The 26,857-nt window shown below is 35.0% G+C and overlaps 1 protein-coding gene across 5 annotated transcripts; it reads right to left on the minus strand.

Annotated features, from left to right (window-relative positions):
• Positions 1-2,903: 2,903 nt before the first annotated feature.
• LOC109072067 (neurotrophin-7-like) lies at positions 2,904-26,035 on the minus strand. 5 transcript variants are annotated; one of them, XM_019088351.2, is made up of 3 exons: positions 25,774-26,035; positions 5,314-5,427; positions 2,904-3,961 (listed from the first exon to the last, which is right to left on the minus strand). In XM_019088351.2, exon 3 carries the CDS (start codon positions 3,945-3,947, stop codon positions 3,258-3,260), a length of 690 nt encoding a protein of 229 aa, XP_018943896.1. In that variant the 5' UTR covers positions 3,948-3,961; positions 5,314-5,427; positions 25,774-26,035; the 3' UTR covers positions 2,904-3,257. The 5 variants fall into 5 exon arrangements, with proteins under 5 accessions (XP_018943896.1, XP_042568595.1, XP_018943897.1 ...); XM_042712661.1 differs by having other exon boundaries at positions 2,904-3,958; positions 25,774-26,034; XM_019088352.2 differs by lacking the exon at positions 25,774-26,035 and adding an exon at positions 6,618-7,106.
• Positions 26,036-26,857: the final 822 nt, after the last annotated feature.

Consider the following 26,857-nt stretch of genomic DNA (forward strand, 5'->3'; position numbering starts at 1 on the left):
TTCAGTGAGTTTGCTTTTAATGGCTTTAATCCAGTTTAGTGACATTGACACCATAATTACTACATAAGAAGCTGGAAAGGTTTGTACTTACAGTATCTGCAGCTATTTACTACTTGTGTACAAGAGGACTTTGTGTCAGCATGCCCTTAAGTTCAGTAGCTTTCTGTTATGCATGCATATATTAAATAATACTTATTCTTTGCAAATCTCATTTTATAAATTGGTATAACATATTGGTAACACTTTACAATAAGGTTCTTTTAGTTAATATGGTGGGATGCATGTGTGTAAGAATAATAATCATATTTAAAACTTTATAAACCGTTATCTCTAGCTTCCGCTAAATGTCATATGTGGTATTCCAGTGGATGATGTAGGATGAAGGCATGGCATGAACTCTGGTCCAGAACATTTTTTTTAATATAACTCTGACTGTATTCGTCTGGAAGGAGAATTCATTGTTATTATCTGTTAATTCATTGTTATTAGTTTTATAGTTAATGTTAGATGCTTTTTTTGTATAATTATTTTGTATATACATGCACACACACACACACATTACCATTCAAAAGTTTGGGCTCAGTAAGTTTTTTTTTTTTTTTTTTTTTTTTTAAGAAATACATTTATTCAGTAAGGACACGTTAAATTGATCAAAAATAAAATTGAATGATCAAAGAATTCTGAAAAAAATTATTAAATAGCATATCAGATTTCTGAAGGATCATGTGACACTGAAGACTGGAGTAATGATGCTGAAAATTCAGCTTGACATCACAGGAATAAATTACATTTTAAAATATATTACAATAAGAAACTGTTATTTTAAATGGTAATAAAATAAAATAAAAAAAAGTTCACAATACTAATGTGTTTTACTGTATTTTTAACAATGACAATCCCAAACATTTGGATGATATGATTAAAAAGCAGAGACTAACATTTAACATTGAATAACATCAGTTGATTTATTAACTAACACTGTTGAATCAATTATTTGTGTTAATAAAGCATTGCTATCGCTTCACTTAACATAACTGATAGTTAGATGTCAGTGAAATAAGAATGCAACAGCAATCTGGCAAAATTATCGAAAAACATTATGCTATGTATAAACCTTTTGCCATTTTTAGATTTTAACTGAAACATTTTATCAAGCTCACTATCGGACGGTCCCACAATGCAGGTGATGTCATGTTTTATAACCATTAGGGGACATTAGGTCCCCACCTGCCCCACACACACATATTCTGTCCCATGGTCTTCTGTCTCTGTCTGAACTCTGTAACCAGAATACATAAACACATTCTTGCACGGACAGAGGTTCAGTCAGGACACTCTCTCAGGAACCGCTGCCAGGAACTTCATTAATTCACGATGCCCGTACAAGATCCCAGATGCCGTGCAGCGCGCACCTCACCACCGGCAACACAGCTGCTTTGCTTTACACATGGTCTCCTTCATGGCTTTAGTTGCACTTACTAATGCCGATCTGTCTTTCCCATTGTTTATCTTCTGGAGGCGATCCGAGAACCCAGAGCGAGGTTCTAGCCTGAAATGTCTGCTAGACGTTCAAGGTCACATCACACAGCTGATTGCACTACGAGTGCAAGTTTTGTCATTTATTTGAGCTCTTTTTTATGATCCAACATGGACTGGAAAGAAAAGAACACGAGGGATCCCAGCTAGTCCCTTAGTAGCCGATTCCAGACAATATATTCATCACTGAGCGGGAAATAGACAGGGAGATGCTTTTTTTGAGTGCCAACTCTGCGTCAGTGGATGAACTTATAATGCACATCCATCGACACTGAACAAGAAAAAAAGTTGTTGCTGTGCATTATAAGCGGCAACTCTCTTTCATTTTCATTGGATTAAATGCTACAAAAGATGAGATGTGTGTTCGTCTTGCTAGGTCAGCTTTAAAAAAGGACTTTGCCAAAAGCTGATATGCTTACATGGCATCTGTTATAGTTTTCCAAATGAGACATTAAATATTTCATATTTCATATTCCATTAGTATTTGCATTACCAGTATTTCTCAAATGAATAGCATTAACGTTTTAACCCAGGTGTTTAAATTGAACTAGTTTAAAGAAGGCTACCTGTTAGTATTCGCATTCATCTAAGTTGTTTCTTGGCTAGCACAAAGAGTTCTGGAAGTATGTGACCTGGATCCTGCTATCAGTGCAATGCAACCGATTAGCTTTGGTAGGGGCTAACGGCTAAAGCTAACAAACAAAAGTGCATTGCAAAAATGTAGAGGAAACCATTACTTCTGGAATTGAATTTCTGGTTCAAACTAGACCTTTGTGAAAATGTACACTTTTAGTTGAACTTGAGTGTGTGTGTGTGTGTGTGTGTGTGTGTGTGTGTGTGGTTGTTTTTTTTTTGGAACAAATTAAGTAGGACTTTAATACATCTTTATATGCAATTTCGTAAGTCTTTGAAATATGGTTAACGTGAACTGTTGAATGTACATCTTTGTAGTTTAATTTACCCCTAAATGCTACTTATACCTCAGATATATAAGTACCACAAATGTACATTTTATTACTTTAAAATTATTTGTATATAAATAAAGTTTGCATATTGGTAACTTTCAAAGCTCTGTATGCAGTTCTTCCAACACAGTCTTATGGTAGTTCGTAGCTCGTAATTTGTACACAACTCAGTCTCATTTCTACATCTTCGTACGATCTGCTTATGACCCACTGACGGTTATGTTTAGAGTTGGACCTTCACGCTTGCTTTTGTCGTACGAATGAATACAGAATTGTAAAATAGTTAAGTTTCTCATGAGATCAGGTCGGTTTTTCAAACTAAATTAACTGCTTTTGTGAAAAGTACGTTTTAATGAGAATACTGAATGAAATTACAACAGAAGCAGTCTTGCATTGACATACTGAAGTGAGGTGTTTAATAAATAAGAGCATCAACAACACAACAAAAGCTTGCTTTATGTATACTGTATACACACACACACACACACACACACACACATATATATATATAAATTTATATTCTGACTGTATAAACTATATAAATATGTCATGCAGTCCTCATAAATTAAACGACCAATAATTTACAGAGTGAGGTAGGGTAGGAGGGGACTGGGTTGCGATGTCATAAAGAGATCAGAAAAGGGGCGGAGTTTCGGATCACCGACTTTGGCAGTACGGCTGTTATTATTGATGGGTGGGAGGGGCTTATGACAGGAGGCTGCAGTGGATTGGCTGAGACACCAGTCAATAAGTCAGTCATTGCCTCCATGAGTTGCGGCTGAGGACGCACACGCAAGCGGCGTTGATTCGGATGAACCTCCAGGCGATCTGGTTTTTGTAGGTCGTTAGTGCCCGCACGTAGGTGTGCGTGTTGGTGCAATAAGAGTTCCAGTGCTTGTTATCGATCCCACGACAGCTAGAGGTTCCAGCTTTAACGCCACTGGCTCCTTGACCCGGCTTGGGGGCTCCGACGGGGTTCGACACACGGCACGTGGTCTCGTAGAACAGCTGCTTCTTTACGACGTTGTTGATGCGAACGTGTGGCAGCACCGTGACTTCATTGCCTGCTAAGTCTGTAGCATGGGTCAGGTTGGCAACCCAGTGCTCTTCGCTGTCGCACACTGAGTACTCACCGCGATGCAAGAAATCGTTGGCCTTCCGCCGGACACGCGGGCGCCTTGGGCTCCCCGTATCATTTTCTGTAGGGACCACGTCACTGAACAACACGCGAGGTGAACGGTAACGGCGCTTGCTGAAGAGTTTGGGGTCCACGTTGGGGATTGGGTCATCGTAGTGTGAGTCCTGCTTGGATTGGCTGCGAGGCCTGGGTGAGTGATGCGCTGCTGCGTGCTGATTGGCTGGCCCCTGCGCCTGGGTGTGGCCTCCCATGATGAGTGCAGCCTGGACGCTGATCAGGACGAGCAGGACCAGCGTCAACGACCTCATGGGCACTCGTCCTGCTAGCAAAGAGATTTAAGACAATCAACAACATGGAAATGTGCATCTCTAAAATTTTTAGAAACTGGCTGTTCAAAATCGCAGCAGGTATAGAGAACTGCTCATATGGAAGATATTACTGAGCTATGCATGAATAATCTGACATCAGTATGAGTTTCACGAAAGCTTTCGAAAACCTGTCCAGGGCATATTTCACCCAAAAATCTTAAGGGAAAAAAAATACAAAACATGAAGCATTTTTTTTTTTTTTATGTTGAGATTATTTTAATGACTATTACGAAACCAAAATAATTGACATATTTAAATCAAGACATTTATTTAGGCTGAATTAAATTAAAATTAAATAACTTTTAATTACATTTACATTACAATTCAAAAACAGTAAAATTATGAAATATTATTACAAATTAAAATTACTGTCTTCTATTTGACTATATTTTAAAATGTAATTTATTCATATGATGGCAAAGCTGAATTTTCAGCACCATCACATGATTCTTCAGAAATCACTCTAATATGCTGATATGTTTCTTACTATTAAAACATAAGCTTCAAAAGAACAACATTTATTTAAAACAGATGTTTCTAAGAATGTAAAATTCCAAACCAATTTCATGGGAAAAAGTAACTATTTTACAAAGTCAATTTTGTATAAATTTGTTTGATTTGAATCATATGAAAACATATGATTTTTAGGGGGTCTTTGCACAACACTGTTTTGAGCTAATGACAGTGTTTTGGGGCCTAAAAACACAAGCTTTTGAAAAACGGATTTCAAAGTGCAAGTTTTTCAAAAAAGATACCGTTATCATCCCTGTGTAAACAACAAAAATGCAGATTTGTGAAAATGGTGACATCAGCGTATTATGTGTTCAGTCTATAGGCGCGTAGTGTTTCTGTGTAAACTGACATCGCCAACTACTGGCCTGGCATGAATCATACAGTATTTTCAATTATTTTTGCAGATCCTTGTGAAAGTGAAACACTTTGATAACATTTTTGGCTGTACAGTATGCAAAACTTAAAAAAAAAGCATGAAGGAAAAACATTTCTGTTTTTAGTACATCGTTGTCATGTAAACATACTTTTATAATGAACGTCTACCCTTAAACATAACCATCAGTGGGGCAGATCATACAAAAACTTATGAATTTTATAAACTAATATAATTTGCCAAAACATAAAATGGTGAAAAAAAATTTGTTTGTCTTGAAGAGTCTCTACTGTCAGTTTTGATCAATTTAATGCATGCTTGCTGAATAATATTATTAATTTAATAATAAAAGATATTGACTCAGAGATGCATTCCAGACCAGTGTGTGAGTGTATACAGTACATATCTCTGCTCACTGACCTGTGAAATGTTCAGAGTTGAAGTGAGGGCCCAGTGGGCTGCTAGAGCCAGAGTCCAGTGCAGGCTGACCCCCAAGCACCTGCCATCAGGACTGGCCTGTGTGTCTGCTGCTTTCTGTAAAACACACACATACCATGGCTCTTTAGGTACAACAACATTCAAGTATATGCATCTAGTGGGCTGAATGTAATCTTCAAAGCTGCAGACACAAAAATAAAAGGCTCCACACTTTTCTTTTTAGGAGTACCTTCTGATCAATAACAAAAATGAGCCTTCCCATTACGAGGTGATGTTTGACTCTTAAAGTTTGATCCTTAAAGTGATTTACAAGGACAATTGTTTTAACCTTCATTCATCGTGACCTCACAAAGTTCCATTACAATCAACAAAGCTCTCTGCGCTGTACAGTGAATCTCTTATTTACACCCTGTCTATGCTATGCTTGTTATAATGAGAGGATTCGTGAGGTTGCAGGACTCTGCACTGAACAAAAAAGTGGATTCTGATTAACATTGCGCAACAACAGAAATTTACTCTTCTCTGAGAAATTGTTTTGTAACGATAATATAATTTTTAAACCTTTCGTGAAAAGTGGAGGTTTTTAAATGAATCTATATGCTTCAAAAGTATGACATTGTAGTTTCTTAAATATACAAGTAAATAAATAAATATTTTTTTTTTTTTTAGTTTAAGTGCAAAATTGCTGGTGATGAATTGCAATACGCCACAAGGCTCTTAAAAGACTGTGTGTTGATATTTTTGTATATTGCTATAAATTAATTTAAAATACTATTTTAATTTGCAAAGTCTTGTTTGCTTAACTTAACTTTTTTATATGCTTTATTGTAATGTTTATATATATATATATATATATATATATATATATATATATATATATATATATGAATGGAAAAAAATACTTCTGAAACCACAGAAAGGTCAGTGTTACACTCTATTTCCCATATGCTCACCCAGCCCATGAGTCATGTCTGCTGCCTGCAACATTTAACCACCTAATGTGACAATATTCCATTAAACGTGTGATATTTGACACTTCATAATGAGACCTCTGCCCCATCTAAACAACACACTAGAAAGTGTTTCATTAGAAACCATCCATCAGGCTGAGCTTTCTGAATTGTATCAAAAATGCCACATATTGAAGCTTTAATATAGTTGGAAATCAAACAAGGAATTTGTTTAAAAGAGAGCTTAGTAACCAGCAGACCTAGTTATTGCATCACCAACAATAAATAACATCTAAATTTGTTACACAAACTAAATTGGATTATGATTAATATTACCTGCACAGCTTATAAGCAAAACATCTTTTCCAAAAGCAATCCAAAGCAATTTCGTTCTAGTCCCTGCAAACAACAGTCTCTTCCATATTTACACCTCATTCGTAAACATTCCTACAAAATGTATTGTGACAAAAGGAGTTAAGTAAAGTCAATATTTGTAAAATAATTATTTAGAGACAGTCGCAGCACGATCCTGCTCACCCAGTGCCTATGATCATGTTTACTGTAAAATCCAGTATAGTGTGAAACAGAGAGACAAGCCTGTTTCCAAACACCGCCACTCTATTTATAAGGTAGAGCCAATGAACAGGCGTAATGCCAAGTCTGTGCTGGCACAGTCTCATAGTCCTTGTAGGCAAATTAATAATGCTTATTGTGCAACAATAGTGGTATTGATCAAAATGCACTACACAACATCTATGCTCTCATGCAGTGTACATAAGGGTTTGATGGTTGGACATAAAATGCAGTTTTCACAGTTTTAAATGTGGTCTTAAAACACAACCCTTAACTTTGAGAGAACAGTGAGCAGATGGTCTGCAATCTGTATGCCGTGGCTTTCAGCTGATCACACATGATGTGTACTTAAAAAACGAAAAACATTTATCAAAAAAATAAAATAAAATAAATAAATAAAATATAATTAAAAAATCATCCGTAAAAAATACCCACGCATCCTCCAAAAAATAGGTAATATAATATAATATATAATATAATATAACAAAATATACATATGTATATGTGGACTTTCATATATAATTTGCATATATATGTTTATATTTTTGACATTAAAACTTTTCTTATGCTCAGTATAAAATCTAAAATTAGACAAAAATACAGTAAAAACAGTAATACTGTGAAATATTATTACAATTTAAAATAGCTGTTTTCTATTTTAAAATGTAATTTATTTCTGTGATCAAAGCTAAATTTTCAGCATCATTACTCCAGTCTTCAGTGTCACATAATCTTCAGAAATCATTCTAATATTCTGATTTACTGCTCAAGAAACAGAATATTATTATTATTATCAGTGCTGAAAACAGTTGTGCATTTGTTTATATTTTTTGTGGAAATATAATCATGCATTTGTGGACATTTTTTTTTTCTTTGATGAATAATACATATTTTCTACGTGTTCTATTCCAATTTCTCCTGATATAAAACAAACAAACACACAAACAAGCAAAACAAAACAAAACAAAACAAAACAAACAAGCGAAAACTGACCCCAAACAGTCAAAGGGGGTTTGGGTCAAAGATGAAAAGGGGTTGTATATCAAAAATCTTGTCAGACATATTTAAAACCAGAACCATTAGATGACATTACAAGACTATTTAAAGATCACAGTGCAGCCCCCAAAACTCGTTAACTGTTATTTTAAATCGTTAACAATCTTTGTCACTATCCTTTACATCACTAGGTTTTACCGGTTTGTCAGCAAGAAGTTTTTATTCATTTATAATATAATAAAATTTAGTATGATAATTCATTCTTTTATATAGCCTATTTTAATAAGTACAGGTCAGAATAAGTAAAAGTTGTTAAATTTTTGCATAAATATACGTATCTGTTACGCTGAATGATGATGGAGTATTATATCACCCATATTTTGACATTTTCACAAAAGTTATTTAAAACATTAAGACACTTTGATTGTGTGTTATAACAAATCTTCTTTTAGCATAAACCCCCATCCCCCCACCCCTTAAACATGTAATTGAAAGTGTTAGTATAACACAGACAGAAGTGATTTATTTCCATTCACCACTAGAGGGCAAACCTGCACAAAACTTTCGTCCACACATCTAGGAGTAAATAAAGACATTCATTGTCACTGCAGCTCTGCACATGGCAGCAAGTCATAGACTTAACTCTCAAACAAACAAACAGGATGGAACCAGAGCTTAAAAACAATAAATCCATGCATGACTCTGCTGACTATTGCTGTGTATATGTTTGGCTGTATATGTTTTGCAGCTGAGGATAAGATCTGAAACCGAGGCCACACCCGTTGTTAGCGTCTGGGGAAGCTCTCACACACGATACTGCCCAGATGCCACCAAACCCTCAATTTCTGGATTTGTTCATTCGCTAACATAACATAACCTAACCTGACCCTAACCCAACCTAACCTAACCTAACATAACATAACATAACTCTAACCCTAGGCTGGGAAATTCTCTTCTTTCCTAACCTAATCTATAACTTAACTTAACTATATGATATCCTCTTCTTTCTTATCTTATAACTCTAACCCTAGGCTGGGAAATTCTCTTCTTTCCTAACCTAACCTAACCTAACCTAACCTAACCTAACCTAACCTAACCTAACCTAACCTAACATAACTCTAACCCTAACCTGGGAAATTCTCTTCTTTCCTAACCTAACCTAAGATAACTCTAACCTCTAACACTAACCTAACATAACTCTAACTCTAACTCTAACCCTAACCTAACCTAACCTAACCTAACCTAACCTAACCTAACCTAACCCTAACCTAACCTAACCTAACCTAACCTAACCTAACCTAACTTAACCTAACCCAACCCAACCTAACCTAACCCAACCCAACCTAACCTAACCTAACCTAACCTAACCTAACCTAACCTAACCTAACCTAACCCTAATTTGGGAAATTTTCTTCTTTCCTAGCCTAACCTAACATAACCTAACACTGTGCCTTCACTTACATGTTTGTCACGCACACCTCCAGTAATGTGCTGCCTGGCATCTGGATTACACTGTGAATGAACGCCAGCATTTTCATAACTATCTAAATCATAAAACTAGACAATTTAATGTAAGTTAGTAGTGTTGGGATAACATTAACAATAATATTAATATTACAAATCTTGTTCATCTGTATGTTGTAAACACATTGTGTGGGCTGCTCTTTGTGTTTGAGAATCCACTGCAAGGTTTTAAATCACACCTGTTAAGGAATATTCCAGGTTCATTACAAGTGAAGCTCAACTAACAGCATGTACAATACCACAAAATTCATTTCTATTGGTCCCTCCTTTTTTCTTTTCTTTTCTTTTCTTTTCTTTTCTTTTCTTTTCTTTTTACAAGTGACTTTTTTCTTTTCTTTTCTTTTCTTTTCTTTTCTTTTCTTTTCTTTTCTTTTCTTTTTAAATCTGGGTCATAGTGAGGCACTTACAGTGAAGTGAAAAAGAAGTGTGCTTATCTGTACTCAGTGTGCACTTGTTGTGAACTTCAAATCTTCAGGTATATTTAAAAACTGTACTTATATAAAATTATATATTACATAAAATTAATCAAATAAAAGGGCCACTAAAAATGCACTAAATTAAAACTTCATCATTAAAAATGAGTAATCACAAATATATTTAAATTACATTGTACAATTCAAACAAAATAAAGCATATTTAATACACTAAAGACAATAGAATCTTATGAAATTACATATACTTAAGCGAGTCAGACAAAAGCATTGTTAAGCTCACCTAAATGCATTCAGCAAATTTAAACGGTAATACATTTTTAATTTAATTGTACATAACATGCAATTAAGTGTCTGAAAACATTCAGTTCACTATATTATATTATTTTAAAGTATATTATTTCCATAATAAGTTCTCTTTTTAAAAGTATGCTTAAGTGTAGTTAATGGGACCAATTATAAATGTTTATTTATTTATTTATTTATTTATTTATTTATTTATTATTATTATTATTATTATTATTATTTTATAAAAAAGTGCTTTAAAAGAGTTGAAAATATTACGAAATTTCTCTCATAACCTTTGTCACAGTTTGAAGAAACATTTAGAGTCTGACCTAAACTTTTGACCCCAACACATTTTAAGTAACCTGATTTTAAAATGTTTTGATTGTTATTTGGAAAGCTATGGAGCTGCTGCTCTCTTGTACAGAAATCAGAAGGTCCACGGCGCTCCTCACCAGCACATGTGCAGCATGTATAAACACACACTCATCAAACTGATACACAAGCACTAGCCCTCTAGTCCCGCGGCTCCGAGTACACTTTGTTCACTTTTGAATGCTACATAAATTAGCTCCGAACTCCCTTTGGTGAAACCTTTATAAACACACAGTGCAGCGCAGCCACTGAGGGTCAAAATGGTTTACTGAAGACCTCCATCCTGCACTGCTCAAAATGCACTTTTTCTTCACTCACAGACCTTCATAACATCTAACATTTATCACATGACCGTGAAACACAGGCTCGGCTACAGGCTGGTACCTGAAACAGTCTCTGGCAGAAATTGGTGATGACAGGAGGGTTTTTCTGAGAGATTACAGTGGTTTGAGGTTTGTGGTTGTTATCCACTGTTTATTTTAATGGTAAAAGAAACACAAGACAACATGGTCTACTTTCCTGTGGAGGAAAAAAAAAAATGAGTGAAAGCTGAGAGGGAAGCTGATCTGCACATGGAAAAGCAGATATTTACTTTGTTTTTACTGTGAATAAACACACACACACACACACACACACACACACACACACACACACACACACACACACACACACACACACACACACACACACACAAATTAAATAAAAATTACTCAAAATAAAAGCACATATGGTGGTTCTCTAAAAGTGTTTTTGATTATTATTATTATTATGCATGCTGTTTTTATGAGCTTTGAAAATTTGTATTTAATGTGAAGGCAAACTAAAGCTAAAAAAAAAGAAAAAAAAAAAAAAAAAAAAAAAAAAAAAACGTAAGAGAAATGTTAATAAAGGGCCTAAAATATCCACTTTCCATGTCAACTCACCTTTAACAGGAATTCCTGAATTCTTTCCCTCCCACTTAACTACAATAACGACATGTTTCATATGAGTTTTTATTTATGCTTAATGACATGGGGAAAGCCACAAACGAGCCTCATAAGACAAGGCTCTTAAATCTACTATGCGCCAATCGATCTCCATTAATGAGCAGCAATGCTGAAGCAAACGTTCTTCAGTTCATTCTTTTTTATGAGTGTAATGAAAAAAATATTTATTTAATGATTTCCATGTTATATTTCATGTGCAGCAACATTGTGAATTTTTATAAAGATACGTTTGGTAATTAACTTAAAAGCATTATTATGCAAAAACATGATTAGAGTTCTCGGTGGGAAGGTGCCTGAATGAATGAATGAATGAATGATGAATGAAATTTTCTTTCTTTTTTTTCATTATTAGTACAGACTGTACTGAAAATAACTTCATATCACACATTACATAACATCTAATAACATATTTACAATATGATAACTGGGCACCATTATTTAATATAGTAAGGTCATGTGACAAAAAAGTGCTGTTTGAAATGTGTAGCATTACATATAATAATAATAATAATAATAATAATAATAAGTTAATTGTGACTTTATCTCACAATTCAGAATTCTAAGATTATGACTCACAATGCAAAAAAAAAATACAGTTAAAGGTTTTAAAAAATTACAAAAAAAAAAAAAAATTCTACACTATTTGCACTTTGACATAAATAATGTAGAACAGACACACTTCTTCTTCTTTTATTTTTTTCTTACTGAATGCATGTCAGTAAGTTTAGAAACCTGTTAAAAGATTTAGTTGTGAGTGTCAACATTGTATTTTGGGTTATTTTGAGGTGCTGACAACACATCAGAGATAATGAAGCAGTGCTAAAGACTGATGGCCTCTTTTTATCAACAGATGACAAAAGGAGAGAGAGAGGAAGACAGAGAGAAATGAGAGAGAAAGAGAATGGGAAACGGCTGAGCATTTGTCTGACAGACTTCACAGAGTTATTCAAATACCAAATTACATTTCAGAACTGCTGATGGCACAGAACATGACCTCTCTCCAAACTAAATGCTGCAAAAGCATGGTCTAGTGTGTGTGTAGAAACAGCAATATGTATTTTGCAATGCATACACAGTTTCACACATACAATAAATGCATCTCACTCCTAAACTATGGTGATGAATGTAAACTCGTCTGATTGCTGATATATAATCCTCTCTATCCTTTGTAATCATCACAGCTGTTTTGAACTCAACACAGTTTTCTCCTAGAACAGAGACTGATACACACAAGAATGGATTTTAGGACCCAATAATCAAAGTTCTGTCATTATTTACACACATTAATGTCATTACTTCCTTTCTTTTGTGGAAAGAGAGAGAAAAAAAGTAATATATTTCTTCATATAATATAAGTGAAAGGGGAGACAAAGACCAGCTCTGAAATATATTTGTAATAAATTTTATTTAAATTGTTCAGATAAAACTAAAATGACTTTTATTCCCTTTAGACATTAAAAGGTAAATCATGGTGTATTTTTTCATCTTTTCTGGAATGATACTTCACACACACACACACACACACACACACACACACACACACACACACACACACACACACACACACACACACACACACACACACACACACATTTATTTATTTATATAATTTGTTTATTTATTTATTTTATTTATTTGAGCTTGACAGATGTAGCCATTGCGGAATGTTGTTATATGGAAATTAGCTGTTATGATTCTTGTTATGATTTTTTTTACTGAAAAATAACAACATACAAGCTTGAAAATCATAAAAGGGAATAAATAATATATAAATTTTCATGTATATTATAATGTATATTAATCATACATGTTTTATTTTATAATTAATTTGATTATATATATATATATATATATATATATATATATATATATATATATTATATATATATATATATATATTCTACTAACTAAAAAAAAAAAAAAAACAATACTAAAATGCACCTGTGGAAACACGTAAATACCACAGCAAAGTTTTGCCCTGACCTGTGTCTGCACCATGATTTGAAGCATCCATCACACATGGCATAAAGTAAATCTTTCACGGTTATCTTCGGGGAATACGCATGAGAATGAGACTTCCGCACACAGACCTCAGGAGAAATGTGTCCAAAAGCTGCACTGAATTTGAGGAGTGATTGTATTTACTTCTGTTGAAGAGTTGAAGAATAACATTACAGCCTCCAGATGGAATTCCAACACTATTATGTTAATGATGAGTTGCACAAACAAACACATATGGCCACAGATACATACGGCACATACACATGGATGTCTGTTCATCGTAAATTTGGCAGAAGACGAAACCACCATTGGGACGGCTGTGAAATTGTATTTTAAACACAGCTGCTGTTTTGTAGACAGTACAACAGTGAACAGGAAGTAGCGTGAAATTTGTCTAGGATGTGCAAGCATTGTGATAACAATTAACCTTTCTACTCTTTCAAAAATGACCTGCAAAAATATTCATTGACTAACAAAAATTTATGAACTTGCCTTTTATTTATTATTTTGACAGGGAAATGACAGAAATTATTAAAAGAAAACATGGAATCAAAGTGAATTTTGTTAATTTAGGCTAATTTTTAAGGTGATATTGACTGTTTTTGTATACGGCACATTCTTTGGCTCAGTCATATGATGTGATGGTTGTACAGGCTGTTGTCTTTGTCAAAGCTCTCAGGCATGAGAAATCACTTGAGGTGAGCTTGCCAATAGCTCACAGGACAGCCAAATGTTTCCCAAACAAACCTGAAGACTTCCTGGATAGGCTGACAGCTAAGATCATTCAGAGCCTTTCCTCCAAACAATTTAAACAGATGGAGGCGAGTGGACAAGGGCTGTAAGTGAGCACTGTACAACATTTGTGTCCCCTAAGTCTTGGTCAGAATTTAGCACTGCTTTAAGAATGATGTAATGGTTTCTTGATTAAATCTAAAACATCAGCACTGCTGCAATGTGCAACTCCCACTCTGAACAGTTGATTTGATATGGCTTTGAGTCTTATGTTTAGTGCCAACACCAAATTTTGGGAACATTAGTTCATTTGTTTTCACATTGTGCTGCAGCATAAACGACCTGTTGCTTTTTGAGAAATTAGAAGAGTTTCCGCTTTTTCTGTGAGCTAAGTATTACTGAATACATTTGGTTGCTAGGGGGAAAAAAACACTTAAGTGTTCATACATAAGTACTACATAAGTAATTAATGAAATAACACTGAAGTAGCAAATGCTGGTGTTTCTTCCAAAAAACACACCAAATGCACAATTCAGTCCTTGAATTGAACCAGTTGTCCTCATTGGAGCTGCATACTGAAGGTTGAAGCATCGCACAGGTGCTGTGTGTAATTTTGTTCAGTGTTAAAATATATTTTAATATCCTAGCGTAATATGCAGAGACATCTTTAAATAAGCCATTGGTAGGCTGACTACCTAAAAAGTGTAAACACTGTGGTCTGTTTGTTTGAATATCCTGACCTGGGGTTCCCTTCCCAAAAGTATCTTTAGCCAACTATGGTCGCAAGTTCCGTTGTTGCGAACGTAATTCACTGATTCTGCATTTCCTGAAAATGAACTTTTGCAAACTTGTGTGGTTGGAACTACAGCTCTCAACCTGTGGCTAGTAACATAGCTTCTTGTTATACGATATGTAAACTTAAATAGATCATGCTTTTGGGCACAATAAGCATGCTAACATCCAATACATTCTCTAGATTTCTTTCTTTTCTTCACGTGATTTACTATTTATTCATGGTTAAGTTCAGTAACACATTTAGAAACAGCTTAACCCCTTGCGAGAGTCTGGGGTGGGACTGTCTGTTTATCAGCCAATATCAAATAAAGGGAGTGTTACATAGGTTTTTTTTTTTTTTTTTTTTTTTTTTTTAATTGTGGTTATTCCAGTGCTCTGAAAAACAATTAAATGAAAATGTAGTGACTGGTTCTTTAACATTGTTAGCTACTAGTGCATAAAAATTTACTTCTTTAACCATTTTCCAAATTGTAGACAAACTGCTTATTCCTATCAGGCAAATTTAATTACATGGTTTTCAAAATAAATGTTATGGTTTGCAAAACTACTCCTTTTGCCCCACTGTGCCTGCCACAGATCTCATTTCAAGAGGAAATGTAGTCGCTGGTGCCTAAGCTAAACATTTACCATGGTTAGCTAGTACGTATAAAAAAGAACTTTATTTTTTAAGGAAATAAAATTTGACTGCCTTGTAGAGCAGGAAGTCCTCTAAATGAACAAACCTGACTATCCCTGTTCACTAAAGCTCTGAGAGGAAGCTGTAATTAGCAAAGGGTGAACAGTAGCGGCTGAATTCAGCTCATAATGATAGACATATTAAGCCCAAGGCAAATGTTTTATCAATTTGTTTCAGGAGATTTTGGCATGTCTCGTTAAGAGGCTGTTATGTTGCTAATTGAAGTCTGAGTGAGGTTGAGATTGCACGGTGGCATGAGGAAGTAGGAATCATTTTTCATCGACAGCTCAATGAATATCACATTGAGTGCAATTATGCAAAGAAGATGAGCTAATACAGCAGGATTTAAAAGATTATTCAAATAGTGGCTGATTGCTTACTGTTAAACTATTTTTTCACATGGTACAAGACATTCAGTCCGACTTGCACTTCAGCTTCAATTTCAAATGAGCCATGATATTTAGTTTCAAGCATGATTTTATGGTGTTTTGATGCCACTTTTGAATTCCAAATTAGCAAAAGTTGCTTTAGCGAAAACTCAGCTCACAAAACAACAAACGTTTGGTATTAATGGACCTACACTGGGGCCTAAACACTCACACACTTGAGGAATTCAGTAAAAATGGATTACACCTGTTGATAACGTCATATATTTGCACTCTCGGATGCAGCCGACTAGCAATGGCCATTGATAACGATGCAGCACTATGTCATTTCTTTTAGTTCGTGAATAAGATGCAGGTGCAAAACCATGTGCAAATGTGATGCAACTGTTGAGTTCATCCATTGAGCTGCCAGTCCAAAATTTCCTGATCCTTTGGCCTACCGTTGCTAGAGATTTCTGGCTTGTGTTCTCTGGGAACACATTTGTTTGTCTCTCTTGTCCCATGAGGCCCGTAACATTTCAATGGCCTGTGAATTTCTGAAGTGTGATGGCGTTTAAAGTTCTCCTAATGAACTCTTCCAAACTGTCATTGCCAGTCAGGCCTCGAGAGATATAAAGCTGACTAGGAATCATGTTTTCTTTTTTTTCACTGTTTAGTGTTCATAACTATTCCACTGTTTTTGGGAAAACCCTGGATGTCCGACTAACGTCTTTTCCATAACGCTGGAGTTTTACAGTCTTGACATTCAACAATTTCTGCTTGACACATGGCTATGTTTTAGTTAATGCTATGCCATATTTTCCCCTCCGTTTGTAAGAATTTGATTGGAATTAGAGACGGGCTTGCCAAGCAAAAATTCTTGTCGTTACGCTGTTGGAAGAAGAGCTGTGCTCGTTCTTCTTGACTTAGTCTCAATGGGTTTAACATCTTTCATTGTGACCATTCCTGTTCAAAACAGTTGCTTTAAACTTGACCTTCGGCTGTCTGCACTCATCGTAACATAATTTACCATAGCTGACAGCCATGAAATATATATGGCTTCATGCATAGCCCTCTATCAGACGGCTGACAGAAAGATTCGTGGATTTGGTCAGCGAACAGAGTTTTAAACAGTCTTCTAGGCTACTTGAATGTGAATGGTGTCTTACTACTTCACTGCAAATAATTTTTTTTTTTTTTTTTTTTTTTTTTTTTTTTTTGCACCTTTACAGCTGTTTGCTGTACTCATATAGTGAGAATACTGGATAAACACACTTGATGCTTTTGAGAAAGAGAGAGAGAAAGGACCTGCACAATGATTTCCTTTGTGAAAAAGAAGTATACTGTACTTTAACATACTTTTAAAAAGAGTACTTATTACATGCTTATTACATTAATGTTTTCAGACACTTAATTGCATGTAATTGCAATTAAATGAAAATGTATTCGAGTTTATATGTAATGTATATAATGTATATTAAATGCAATTAGTTGACTTTGCTACATTTTTATGTCATTTTGTAATTACTATTGTAATAGTTGAAATACAGAAATATGGCTAAAGTGTACTGCTGAATGAACTAACAAGCATTTATTGTGAACTAAAATCTAATATAATTTCTTTTGAAGCTTGTCTAATGCATTTAAATATAATTGAAATGACACGTTTATAACAACAGTTGCAATTTAGTAGATTTAAACTATATTAAATCTAAATGTAATAATTGAATAACACACTATATAATCAAGTGCTTCATATGTATTTTAGTCAACACACTGAAAGTGTACTTATTTAAAGCATGACAAAATATTATTAAATGATTTATTAATGACAATGATTTAAATGTTCTCTCTCTATATAAGAGCATTTTGCAGTAACAATGCTTTTTTTTAGAACCATAACTATAGCTCATAAAACAGTGAAATTTATCCAGCACAAAAGGTACTTTTTCCCACAGTGTAGTGTTGCAAAATGCTACATTGTTGTTTTTGCTTTATTGTATTGCATGTGCAACTTTGCAGCTGAGTAAATAGAGTCCATAATTAAGTATCCAAAGCTGTCTTCTCTGCTCCATTTGTATGTAGCTTTGGTAAATTTAATGAATGCGTAAGTGAATTGGTTTGTTTGAATGCTTCATGTAATTAATTTACTTTCCATGTGTTTTTAGTTAAGAAATATTTAGACTAGAAATTAGATTAGATGTTTAGAAATGTCCACATGTTTTTGATTTGATTAAATGCATTGTGTTTTCTGTTCAGCAAAAATATGAAGAGCTGCTTCAAGCTTGATTTGCTCATATGATAAGAAAATTCCTTTATATAGTGAAAAAAAAAATGGTGCTGAATTTTACTTTAAAATAGTTTTCACATAGAAATTTCTAGTAAATGTAACGAATGATTACAAGAAAATGGCTAGAAACACATTGAAAGCAATACATCTTAAAGTGGAAAGATTGGAATAGTAGTTTCTTGTAAAACACACCCCAATAATCTGTTTTATTGACAACTACAGAAAATCATTTTTTTTTTTACAGTGTGCTTCAAAAATAAATAAATCCTCAGCAATTACATTTGTTAAACTTGCTATACAGTTCCAAGTCATTATACAAACATACTATCTGACTGCCACGATTGACCAATGAGAATCAAGAATTCCAAAAGCGCCACAATAACATCAAATAAGCAAACAAGATTTGATGTTCAAGCTGTAATCAAGGATTATTGGTGCTTCTGAAATTCAAAATAAAACAGAGCAAGCAAATATAAGCTATAGATCTGCATTACTGTGTATGTTATGAGTCAGAAACCTGGTCTGTGAGACTAAACAATATCTGAGCATAGATAATGCAAAGATAACACTGCTGCAAGAATGATCTCAGAGGAGAACACACAATTAGGGTTTTCGGAAGGAGGAGATATTCCAGCTAGTGAAAACTTGGTAGTGAGCGTGACTAACACCATTCATTCAGATCTTAACAAAACCAAAGCGTTACATCATCTGTTTGCAGGATTTAACATCAAACATCTCTTCCAATTATGTGGAGGTGAAAGCAGGTAAGATGGCTTCACATCTCTGTCTACAGGTTGTTGTTAATGAGTGTATATGGCTGCAGGAAATGGACTCTAAAGCTGTACAAGCATTCATGCTGAGCAGCTGTGAGTGCCAACAGAATGACTCAGGCTAGAAGTTCACGCAGACACGACTGGCTAGACACGCTCTGGAGAGGTGCGTGATAATTCTTCTTAGGCCACACACAGTGGAAATGTGAAAGGTTGTAGTAGATCCCATAGATCTCAAGGCTGTAAATCCAACGTGGAATTCATTTTGTGGGAAGCTACCAAGAAGTCACACATACTGTCTTATGCACAGTGACAGACACTACGAAGAAAATCTACTAGCTGAATGCAAACACTGATGAAAGCAATCACAAATCCTAACAGAGAAAGCACACTCGCAACGTCTGAGATGAATGCAGTTCGCAGAGTGCCGTTAGGTGTTTTTTTGAGCTACATGCATTTTGACCCTTTGAACATTTAGAAAATCATGGATTATTCAATTTCCAAAAGAATATATGAACACACTACAGAAGAACAATTTTCAATATTATTTTAAGTCAAGAAATTTGTCATTTACAGTGTCGTTTACATCACAACTCAAATGATGTTTTGTTTAATAATAATCTTATGTGGAAATTATAATTGAAATAGTTTTTTTATTATTTTTTATAAAAAGACCAACTCCTTTATCTTGCTACTGTAAGTGTAAATTCATACAGTGTGACATTGTATGTATTCTAAACATACACAATTAAAAAGTATTTTTGCACAGTTTAAAAAAAATCCAGCTTTTGAAAAAAAAAAGAAAAAAAGAAAAGAAAAACAGCTTTTCAAAAAACTTTTGAAAACCGTTGAAAACCAGTCTTATGTCGCTGGGGTATATCTGTAGCAAGCCAACAATACTTCGTATGGGTCAAAATTTTTTCTTTTATGCCAAAAATCATTAGGATAATTATTAAGTAACGATCACGTTCCATGAAGATATTTTGTAAATTTCCTACAGTATATATATATATATCAAAAATTATTATCATTAGTAATATGCATTGCAAAAGACTTCATTTGGACGATTTTCTCAATATTTTGATTTTCCATCAGATTCCAGATTTTCAAATAGTTGTATCTTGGTCAAATATTGTCCTATTTTAACAAACCATACATCAATGAAAGTTTATTTGTTCAGCTTTCAGATGATGTATAAATCTCAGCTTCAAAAAATTTACCCTTATGATTGGTTTTGTGGTCCAGGGTCATATATATAGATAGATATAGATATAGATATAGATATAGATATAGATATAGATATAGATATAGATATACAATTAACTTTACAATTAACACTTCATATTTTTATTAGGCAATTTCATATTTTAAGATTGAAAGTCTAGCTCTGGGACAAGAGTAAATTAATAATAATAATAATAATAATAATAATAATAATAATAATAATAATGATATTGAAAATAAAGTCATATAAATTGTAAAAAAAAAAATGTCCTTAATGTAACAAAAAGAAAAGCTGAAATCTGTTAGTTTTAATTAAATCCAATCTCTGTGATATAAAAGTTTTCAAAATTAATTCGGGTCAGTTGTTGAGGATGCAAAAGATGCATGATTTGACCATTTTATTAAACTTCTGTATAACTGTTTATTCAGTTTGTGACTTAATTTCCATTCGTCAAAAAGATTTTTAATGCCATTTGTCTGCAATTTTCCATTTTATAAAACACATTTCTAAAATCATTCTAATGTACATTTTTGTACATGATTGTTATGCAATATTTGTACTTCTAAAAATGTATTTGCCCATTTAAAATGAATTGGTGGAAGTGATTAAAAATGGTCAAAAAGAAATAGTGACCAGTTACAAGACTCAAGATACCCATGTATATATTCACATAATGTTTAAACCGAAGATCTTCATGGTGATAAAAACAACGTCCATGGACACGTTATGCAACAACCACCAATGTACACACAGAAAGCGAGCCATACATTAAACTACACGGTAAATATTCTCACAGCTGTCAGAATCATCTTTTAATCTTAAACATGAAATTACTTGTCTACTTACCCACCTGCAGTAGCAAAAGACAAAGTAGGAACATAAAGTCAGGGCCCACAAGGGGAAGGTGTTTGCGGCAAGTTCAAAGCCTGCTGATCATTTGTGTCTGTTCTGTGTATGTTTTGGAGACAACCTCATGTAGAGGCAAGCACAGCAAAGCATGTAATCTGTCTATGAAATGAAAACAGAAATACAGTGGGTGGGGCACAGGCGAAAGCATCATGCTCTGCGGTCAAGCTGAAATTAGGGCATATCACATCTGTCAAGCAAACTTCTCCCAATTGTTATTTAAGTGGCGATTGTCGACCCAAAATGTCAATAGTCAAATAGTCAGCTGTGTACATAAGTCCACAACCTCAGCTCTCAAGGATTGGATGAAACATGTTCGCTTGTTAGCTGAATGAAAGGGAAGATTCAGATCTGTGAGAGGCATAGACATAACCTTGAACATGCAGTAAGAAAAAAAATGTTTGCAAACCATAAAAGGACATAAAGCATAAACAGTGCACAGAGGTCTAAAAGCCTGAGACCACACCGAAAATCTGGGATTTAAAGGGATACTCCATACTTACCACCATGTGGGTTTACGGGTTCCATACCCGTAAAAAATTTGTTCGTTTCGGAACACAATTTAAGATATTTTGGATGAAAACCGGGAGGCCTGTGACTGTCCCATAGACTTCAAAGTAAATAATAGTGTTAAGGTCCAGAAAAGGTATGAAAGTTATCGTCAGAATACTCCATCTGCCATCAGACATGCAATCTGGGTTATATGAAGCAACGGGAACAATTTTTGTAAGCGAAGAAAACAAAAATAACGACTTTATTCAACAATTCCTTTGTCAACAGTCTCCTCTGTGTCTCTCCATATCACTGTATGCTGCGTATGCTCTTCTGTATCATCCGCGCCACAAGGATGTGCTGTTTTCTTTCAAATCAAAGCTAAATACACGTAGAAACAGTGCATCCTTGTGGCGTGGACGATGGCAGATGGAGTATTCTGACGACGACTTTCATACCTTTTATGGAGCTTTTACGGGTTTGGAACGACATGGGGGTAAGTGATTAATGGCACGATTTTCATTTTGCGGTGGAGTATCCCTTTAAATACGAATTTAAACATGGACATTAACAAAGTTTTAGAATTTAAAACTTTAAAACAAAGTAATGTTGTTATGCAAAACAAATAGGCAATATTTCACAATCTGTACTATTTCTATGTCACTAATCAATAATTTGTGAAATAGGGCATGTAAACCCTTTACCCAGACAAATAGATGTTCATACTTCTTTTGAATAAATAATGAATAAAATGCCACCCCACACTATAGCAAAACTATAGTTGCCCATTAAGCATCTTCCTGTTTCCTTATATTCCAGGACTGTAAAAGCATTTACAAACTTTCTGCTGTTTTACACTCTAATGTATCAGTCAGCACAGCAATTTGATGTAAATCAATCCATCAAATCAATCATTTGGACATTTCACACAATTCATAATTAATAACAATGATACGTGAAATGCATAAAATGGGTAGCAACAACAATTCTCACTGAATTCAATTCAACATTTGACTGAAATTTTTGTGCTGATGAATAATTTTGGTTACACTTTAGTTTGGGGACCAATTCTCACTATTAATTAACTATGACTTTTGACAATAAACTCCTAATTTGCTACTTATTAATAGTAAGGTAAAACATGGTCAATCAGAACAAGGCAATAAAATGTGGTTTATAAATACTAATAAACAACCAATATGCTAGAAATGTGCATAAACAACTAGTTAATAGTGAGAATTGGTCCCTAAACTATAGTGTAACAAGTATTTTCACTACACTCATGTTGGAAAACAAAAATATCTCAGTTATGATACAGAAAAAAAGCTGCAGCACATTTAAATTGTGATTCCTGCAGGAAAAAAAAAAAAAAAAAAAAAAAAAAAAGTACTGTCAACCACTTCAGATGAACAAGAAGAATTGACTTCAGCTATAACTAAAACAGCTTGACAAGGAATTTTATGATTTATTTGGAACAGAGGAATAATATCCTATAAACATTTCGATAGAAATCGCATCAGGGTTTTAAACGAGAAATAGATTTTTAGAGTGAGTTTATAGTCTTCTTGAGAATGGTTCCAAGATTCATGAATACATTCAAGCATCTGTCTGGGCATGTAAACAATCCTCTTCTTTGTACAAAGATTTTTTACATTTGGACATTATTGCACGATCTAACTGATCTCAGAGAAAGAACTTGGGTTAAACGACTCTGTCAAACATAAAAATAAATAAATAAATAAATAATTACAAAATTCTGGCATTGCAATGCTCTACCAAAAATGATTTGCAGAATTTGTCTAACTTAACCTATACCAACAGTCATGCATGTCAAGCACATGTTTTTGTCATCTATTAGCATTTCTGTACTGACGTTGATAGATTCCAGCATCGTACCTCATTTTAAAATCATTCTATTAATTTATCACCTTCACTTTCCGACTCAAATGTTGCGTGAATCACCATGGGAACAATTTTCAAGCTCTTGTGTGGCCATAGGGGCATTACATTTTGCTCTCTGTCGAAAGTCAGTCTTCTCTGCAGAAACAAACATGGCTTATCCTAAACAGAAGCGCTCCAAAGCAAGCTCAAATACTCATAAAACTGTCTTGGCAGTGCATACAAGAGCCCCAGGGCTGTCCAAACTCTGAAATCCATCAGAAGATACTATATGTTCTAGATCATTTCAGCCAGGTGACAGGAAGAGTCAAACAGGACCCCTGAGTGCATGTTTGTTTCGGGTTTCCAGTCTGAACACAGCTATTGGTCTGCAGAAATATTTTAGGTAACACTTTAGTATAGGGAACAATTATCGCTATTAACTTGTTGTTTGTTAGCATGCCTATTATTAACATACTGCCTGCTTATTAGTACTTAATAAAGCACATATTGTACACATAAAGCACATATTTTACATCCCCAATTCTACGCAATGCCTAAAATTAACATCTATGTTAATAACTATTAATAAGCAGCAAATTAGGAGTTTATTAAGGAAAAAGTCATAGTTAATGGTTTGTTTATAGCGAGAATTGGACCTTAAAATAAAATTTGATTGTATTTTGTCTGTGAATATGGAATGCTGGGTGAGTAAAACTAAATCCACCTCATCTTTTTGTTTGGCCAGATGGTCAGTGTGGTCTTATCGGACCATATAGTCAATGGGTTATTTTATATATACATGGCCAATGCCGGTACTAAGCTATAGGCTTGAGTCTTCGGCCTTGGTAACTTAAACACCCAGGGGAGTTGCTGGCAGTGGCCCACCTGCCTCATTAGAAGCCCTCATTACCTCTCATTACCACAGCGGCACGCTACGCTATGTGAGCACAGATCTACAGAGAGAAACCTTTAATTCAGGCTCAATGGGAAACATGACCCTGCTCATGAATAATAATAGCCGACATCATTGTATGGAAGAAAAATAGCACTGTCCATCTGCCCCAGGACAAGAGAGCATCTGGGAATTTGAAAGGCTTCACTCACTCAGTGTCAAGTAAACGTTGGGTTCTATCCAAACCTACTTCAAGAGGGCCATCAACCTGCATTTGGACCAAAACACCTAGGGCAAGCCTATGTATACAGTTCTGGGGGAATTTCAAAAGTTACGTTACACAGTATATAATCACAGTATTTTTGTGCAGGCTTCACGAGGGACTTTCACGAGGAACATCTTTTGCAGATGTTCACTGAATTGCCCATCCTGTTCTGGATGGTATTCAGTTCCTTATGGGTTAAAAAAAACATGTCTTATTTGTATATTCCAACTTTACTGATCTATTACATTATTCTGCCAAATATTCATAAAATCCCTCTGCCTGGGAACCACGTCTGTGCTAATTTCTCCCTCCCGTTTGTGTATTCAGACTTCAACAGTGGTCCTAAAGCCAAGCCGTCTGACATGCTAACCACAGCTCCTGCCCAGATGAAAATGATAAAAATCTGTAATGTGTTCCATGTCTCAGAGAGGAATGAAGCAACGATAGCGCGACCCTCCAGTTGTGTAACATGAGTGGTTTGATGGATAGATGGAAAGAAAAAGTGAAAGGAGGAGTGAGGGAGAGTTTGGATGTTTTAGGGGTCTCTAACTTAGGAAAGCATACTTCTCCAAAGTCTTGGGGTCTCAAGCACCTAGCAGACCTCTTATTTTATCTCTTCATGCTTCAACTACATGTCATCTCACACCCCAGAACACTTGAGTTTTCATAATACCACATGTTATTCTTGTCCAAACCACACAATTTGGTTTGGAATTCATTCAGAAACTGTTTGGATTTTTCTTCTTCTCCTCTCTCTCTCTTTTAAATCCCTTAACTTTTCGAGGTTGTTGAAGTGAGCTCCACTTCTGATGGTCCACTCCCCTCCAGATACCATCTAGTATATCACTCAAGTTATTTCTTTTCAATGCATGCATTAGTTTTCTTGTCAGCAGCACCTTGAGTCTTCCTGTCATAGGATATGGGCTTATTTCAGATTAAAAGCTTCCTGTTTTGCTTGTTGACAGGTAGCAAGCATTCACGAGCATTCCACGAAACTCATAATTCAAAACATCAGCACCCAGTGCTGCTTACCTCACAGCTGCTCTCCTCTCACGTTAGTGAAATGTCCAAAACCCAAGTTGGTTGTATTCCAGCTCTCCAACTCTCCACAGGCTTATCCCCAGTGCCCGCTCCTGTTCAGCGTTACAAAATGCGAGTATCCAGGTCCTGTGCCATCCACTCCAGCCCTGCTCCCACTCTCTCTTAAGAGAAATTGAATGTTCTGAAAAAGTTGGAGTCCCACAGCTACTCCCCTGACCTCCACTGCAGGAGCCAACAGGTCCTAGTGCCTCCCCTTTCCCTCCCTCTCTGCCCCTCCTTTCTCTCGTCACGTCTATAGGCTGCAGAATCTGGTGCGTAGCAGTGAGAGTAACAGGAAAGTGTTTAGACCCTGCTCACGAGATGATTCACTGTCATGATTTGCTTGGCCAATATCAGCCATTCAGATCTTGACATTTCCCCAGTCCTCTTAGTCATCGTTGGAATTACTTACCTCATTAGTTTTTCAAACTCTTTTCTTGAGTCATTTAGTCACGTTTCATTTTGCTCTAGAAATGCAAGTGCCTCGGGTATTTGCATAAGAAAATATGAGGCAGTTGTATTGCAGATAAAGAAAATGAGAGGCAGAATAAAGGAATGACAGAAATTAAGTTTCTTTTTTTTAGTACAACTCCCACAAACAAAACCATGAAGGAGAATAAAAGCCAGCAGATGGAACCGCTTTGATTTGGGCTCCAACTGTAGTTCAGAGGCCCTGAATTGAATTGAATTTAAGGAAGAATTACACTCACAGGAATTGCAGTTGACCGATTGCACTAAGTGAGTATGACATGAGGAGTTTTCTCACAGCGAACAAAAACCTGGTATTAATAATTTTGATGGAAATTCCCACACAGAAATGAACAGCTCTTCAAATTAAAGATCATCCAGCGTTTCCATTGTTTTATTCATGTCCCAGTTGGGTATAGAACTTAAAAGCATATATGTATACAGTATAATGCAATTTGATACCCAACACACCCAGCTCTGAACTGGGTCAGTCCGCTCATATATCATAACAGAGGGGTCTCGTCTCATTTTTGCCACTGTCTTTACTTTAGCACTCTGACTTTAGTGA

This window comes from Cyprinus carpio, chromosome A23 (genome assembly GCF_018340385.1).
Source record: "Cyprinus carpio isolate SPL01 chromosome A23, ASM1834038v1, whole genome shotgun sequence".
Lineage (NCBI taxonomy): Eukaryota > Metazoa > Chordata > Actinopteri > Cypriniformes > Cyprinidae > Cyprinus > Cyprinus carpio.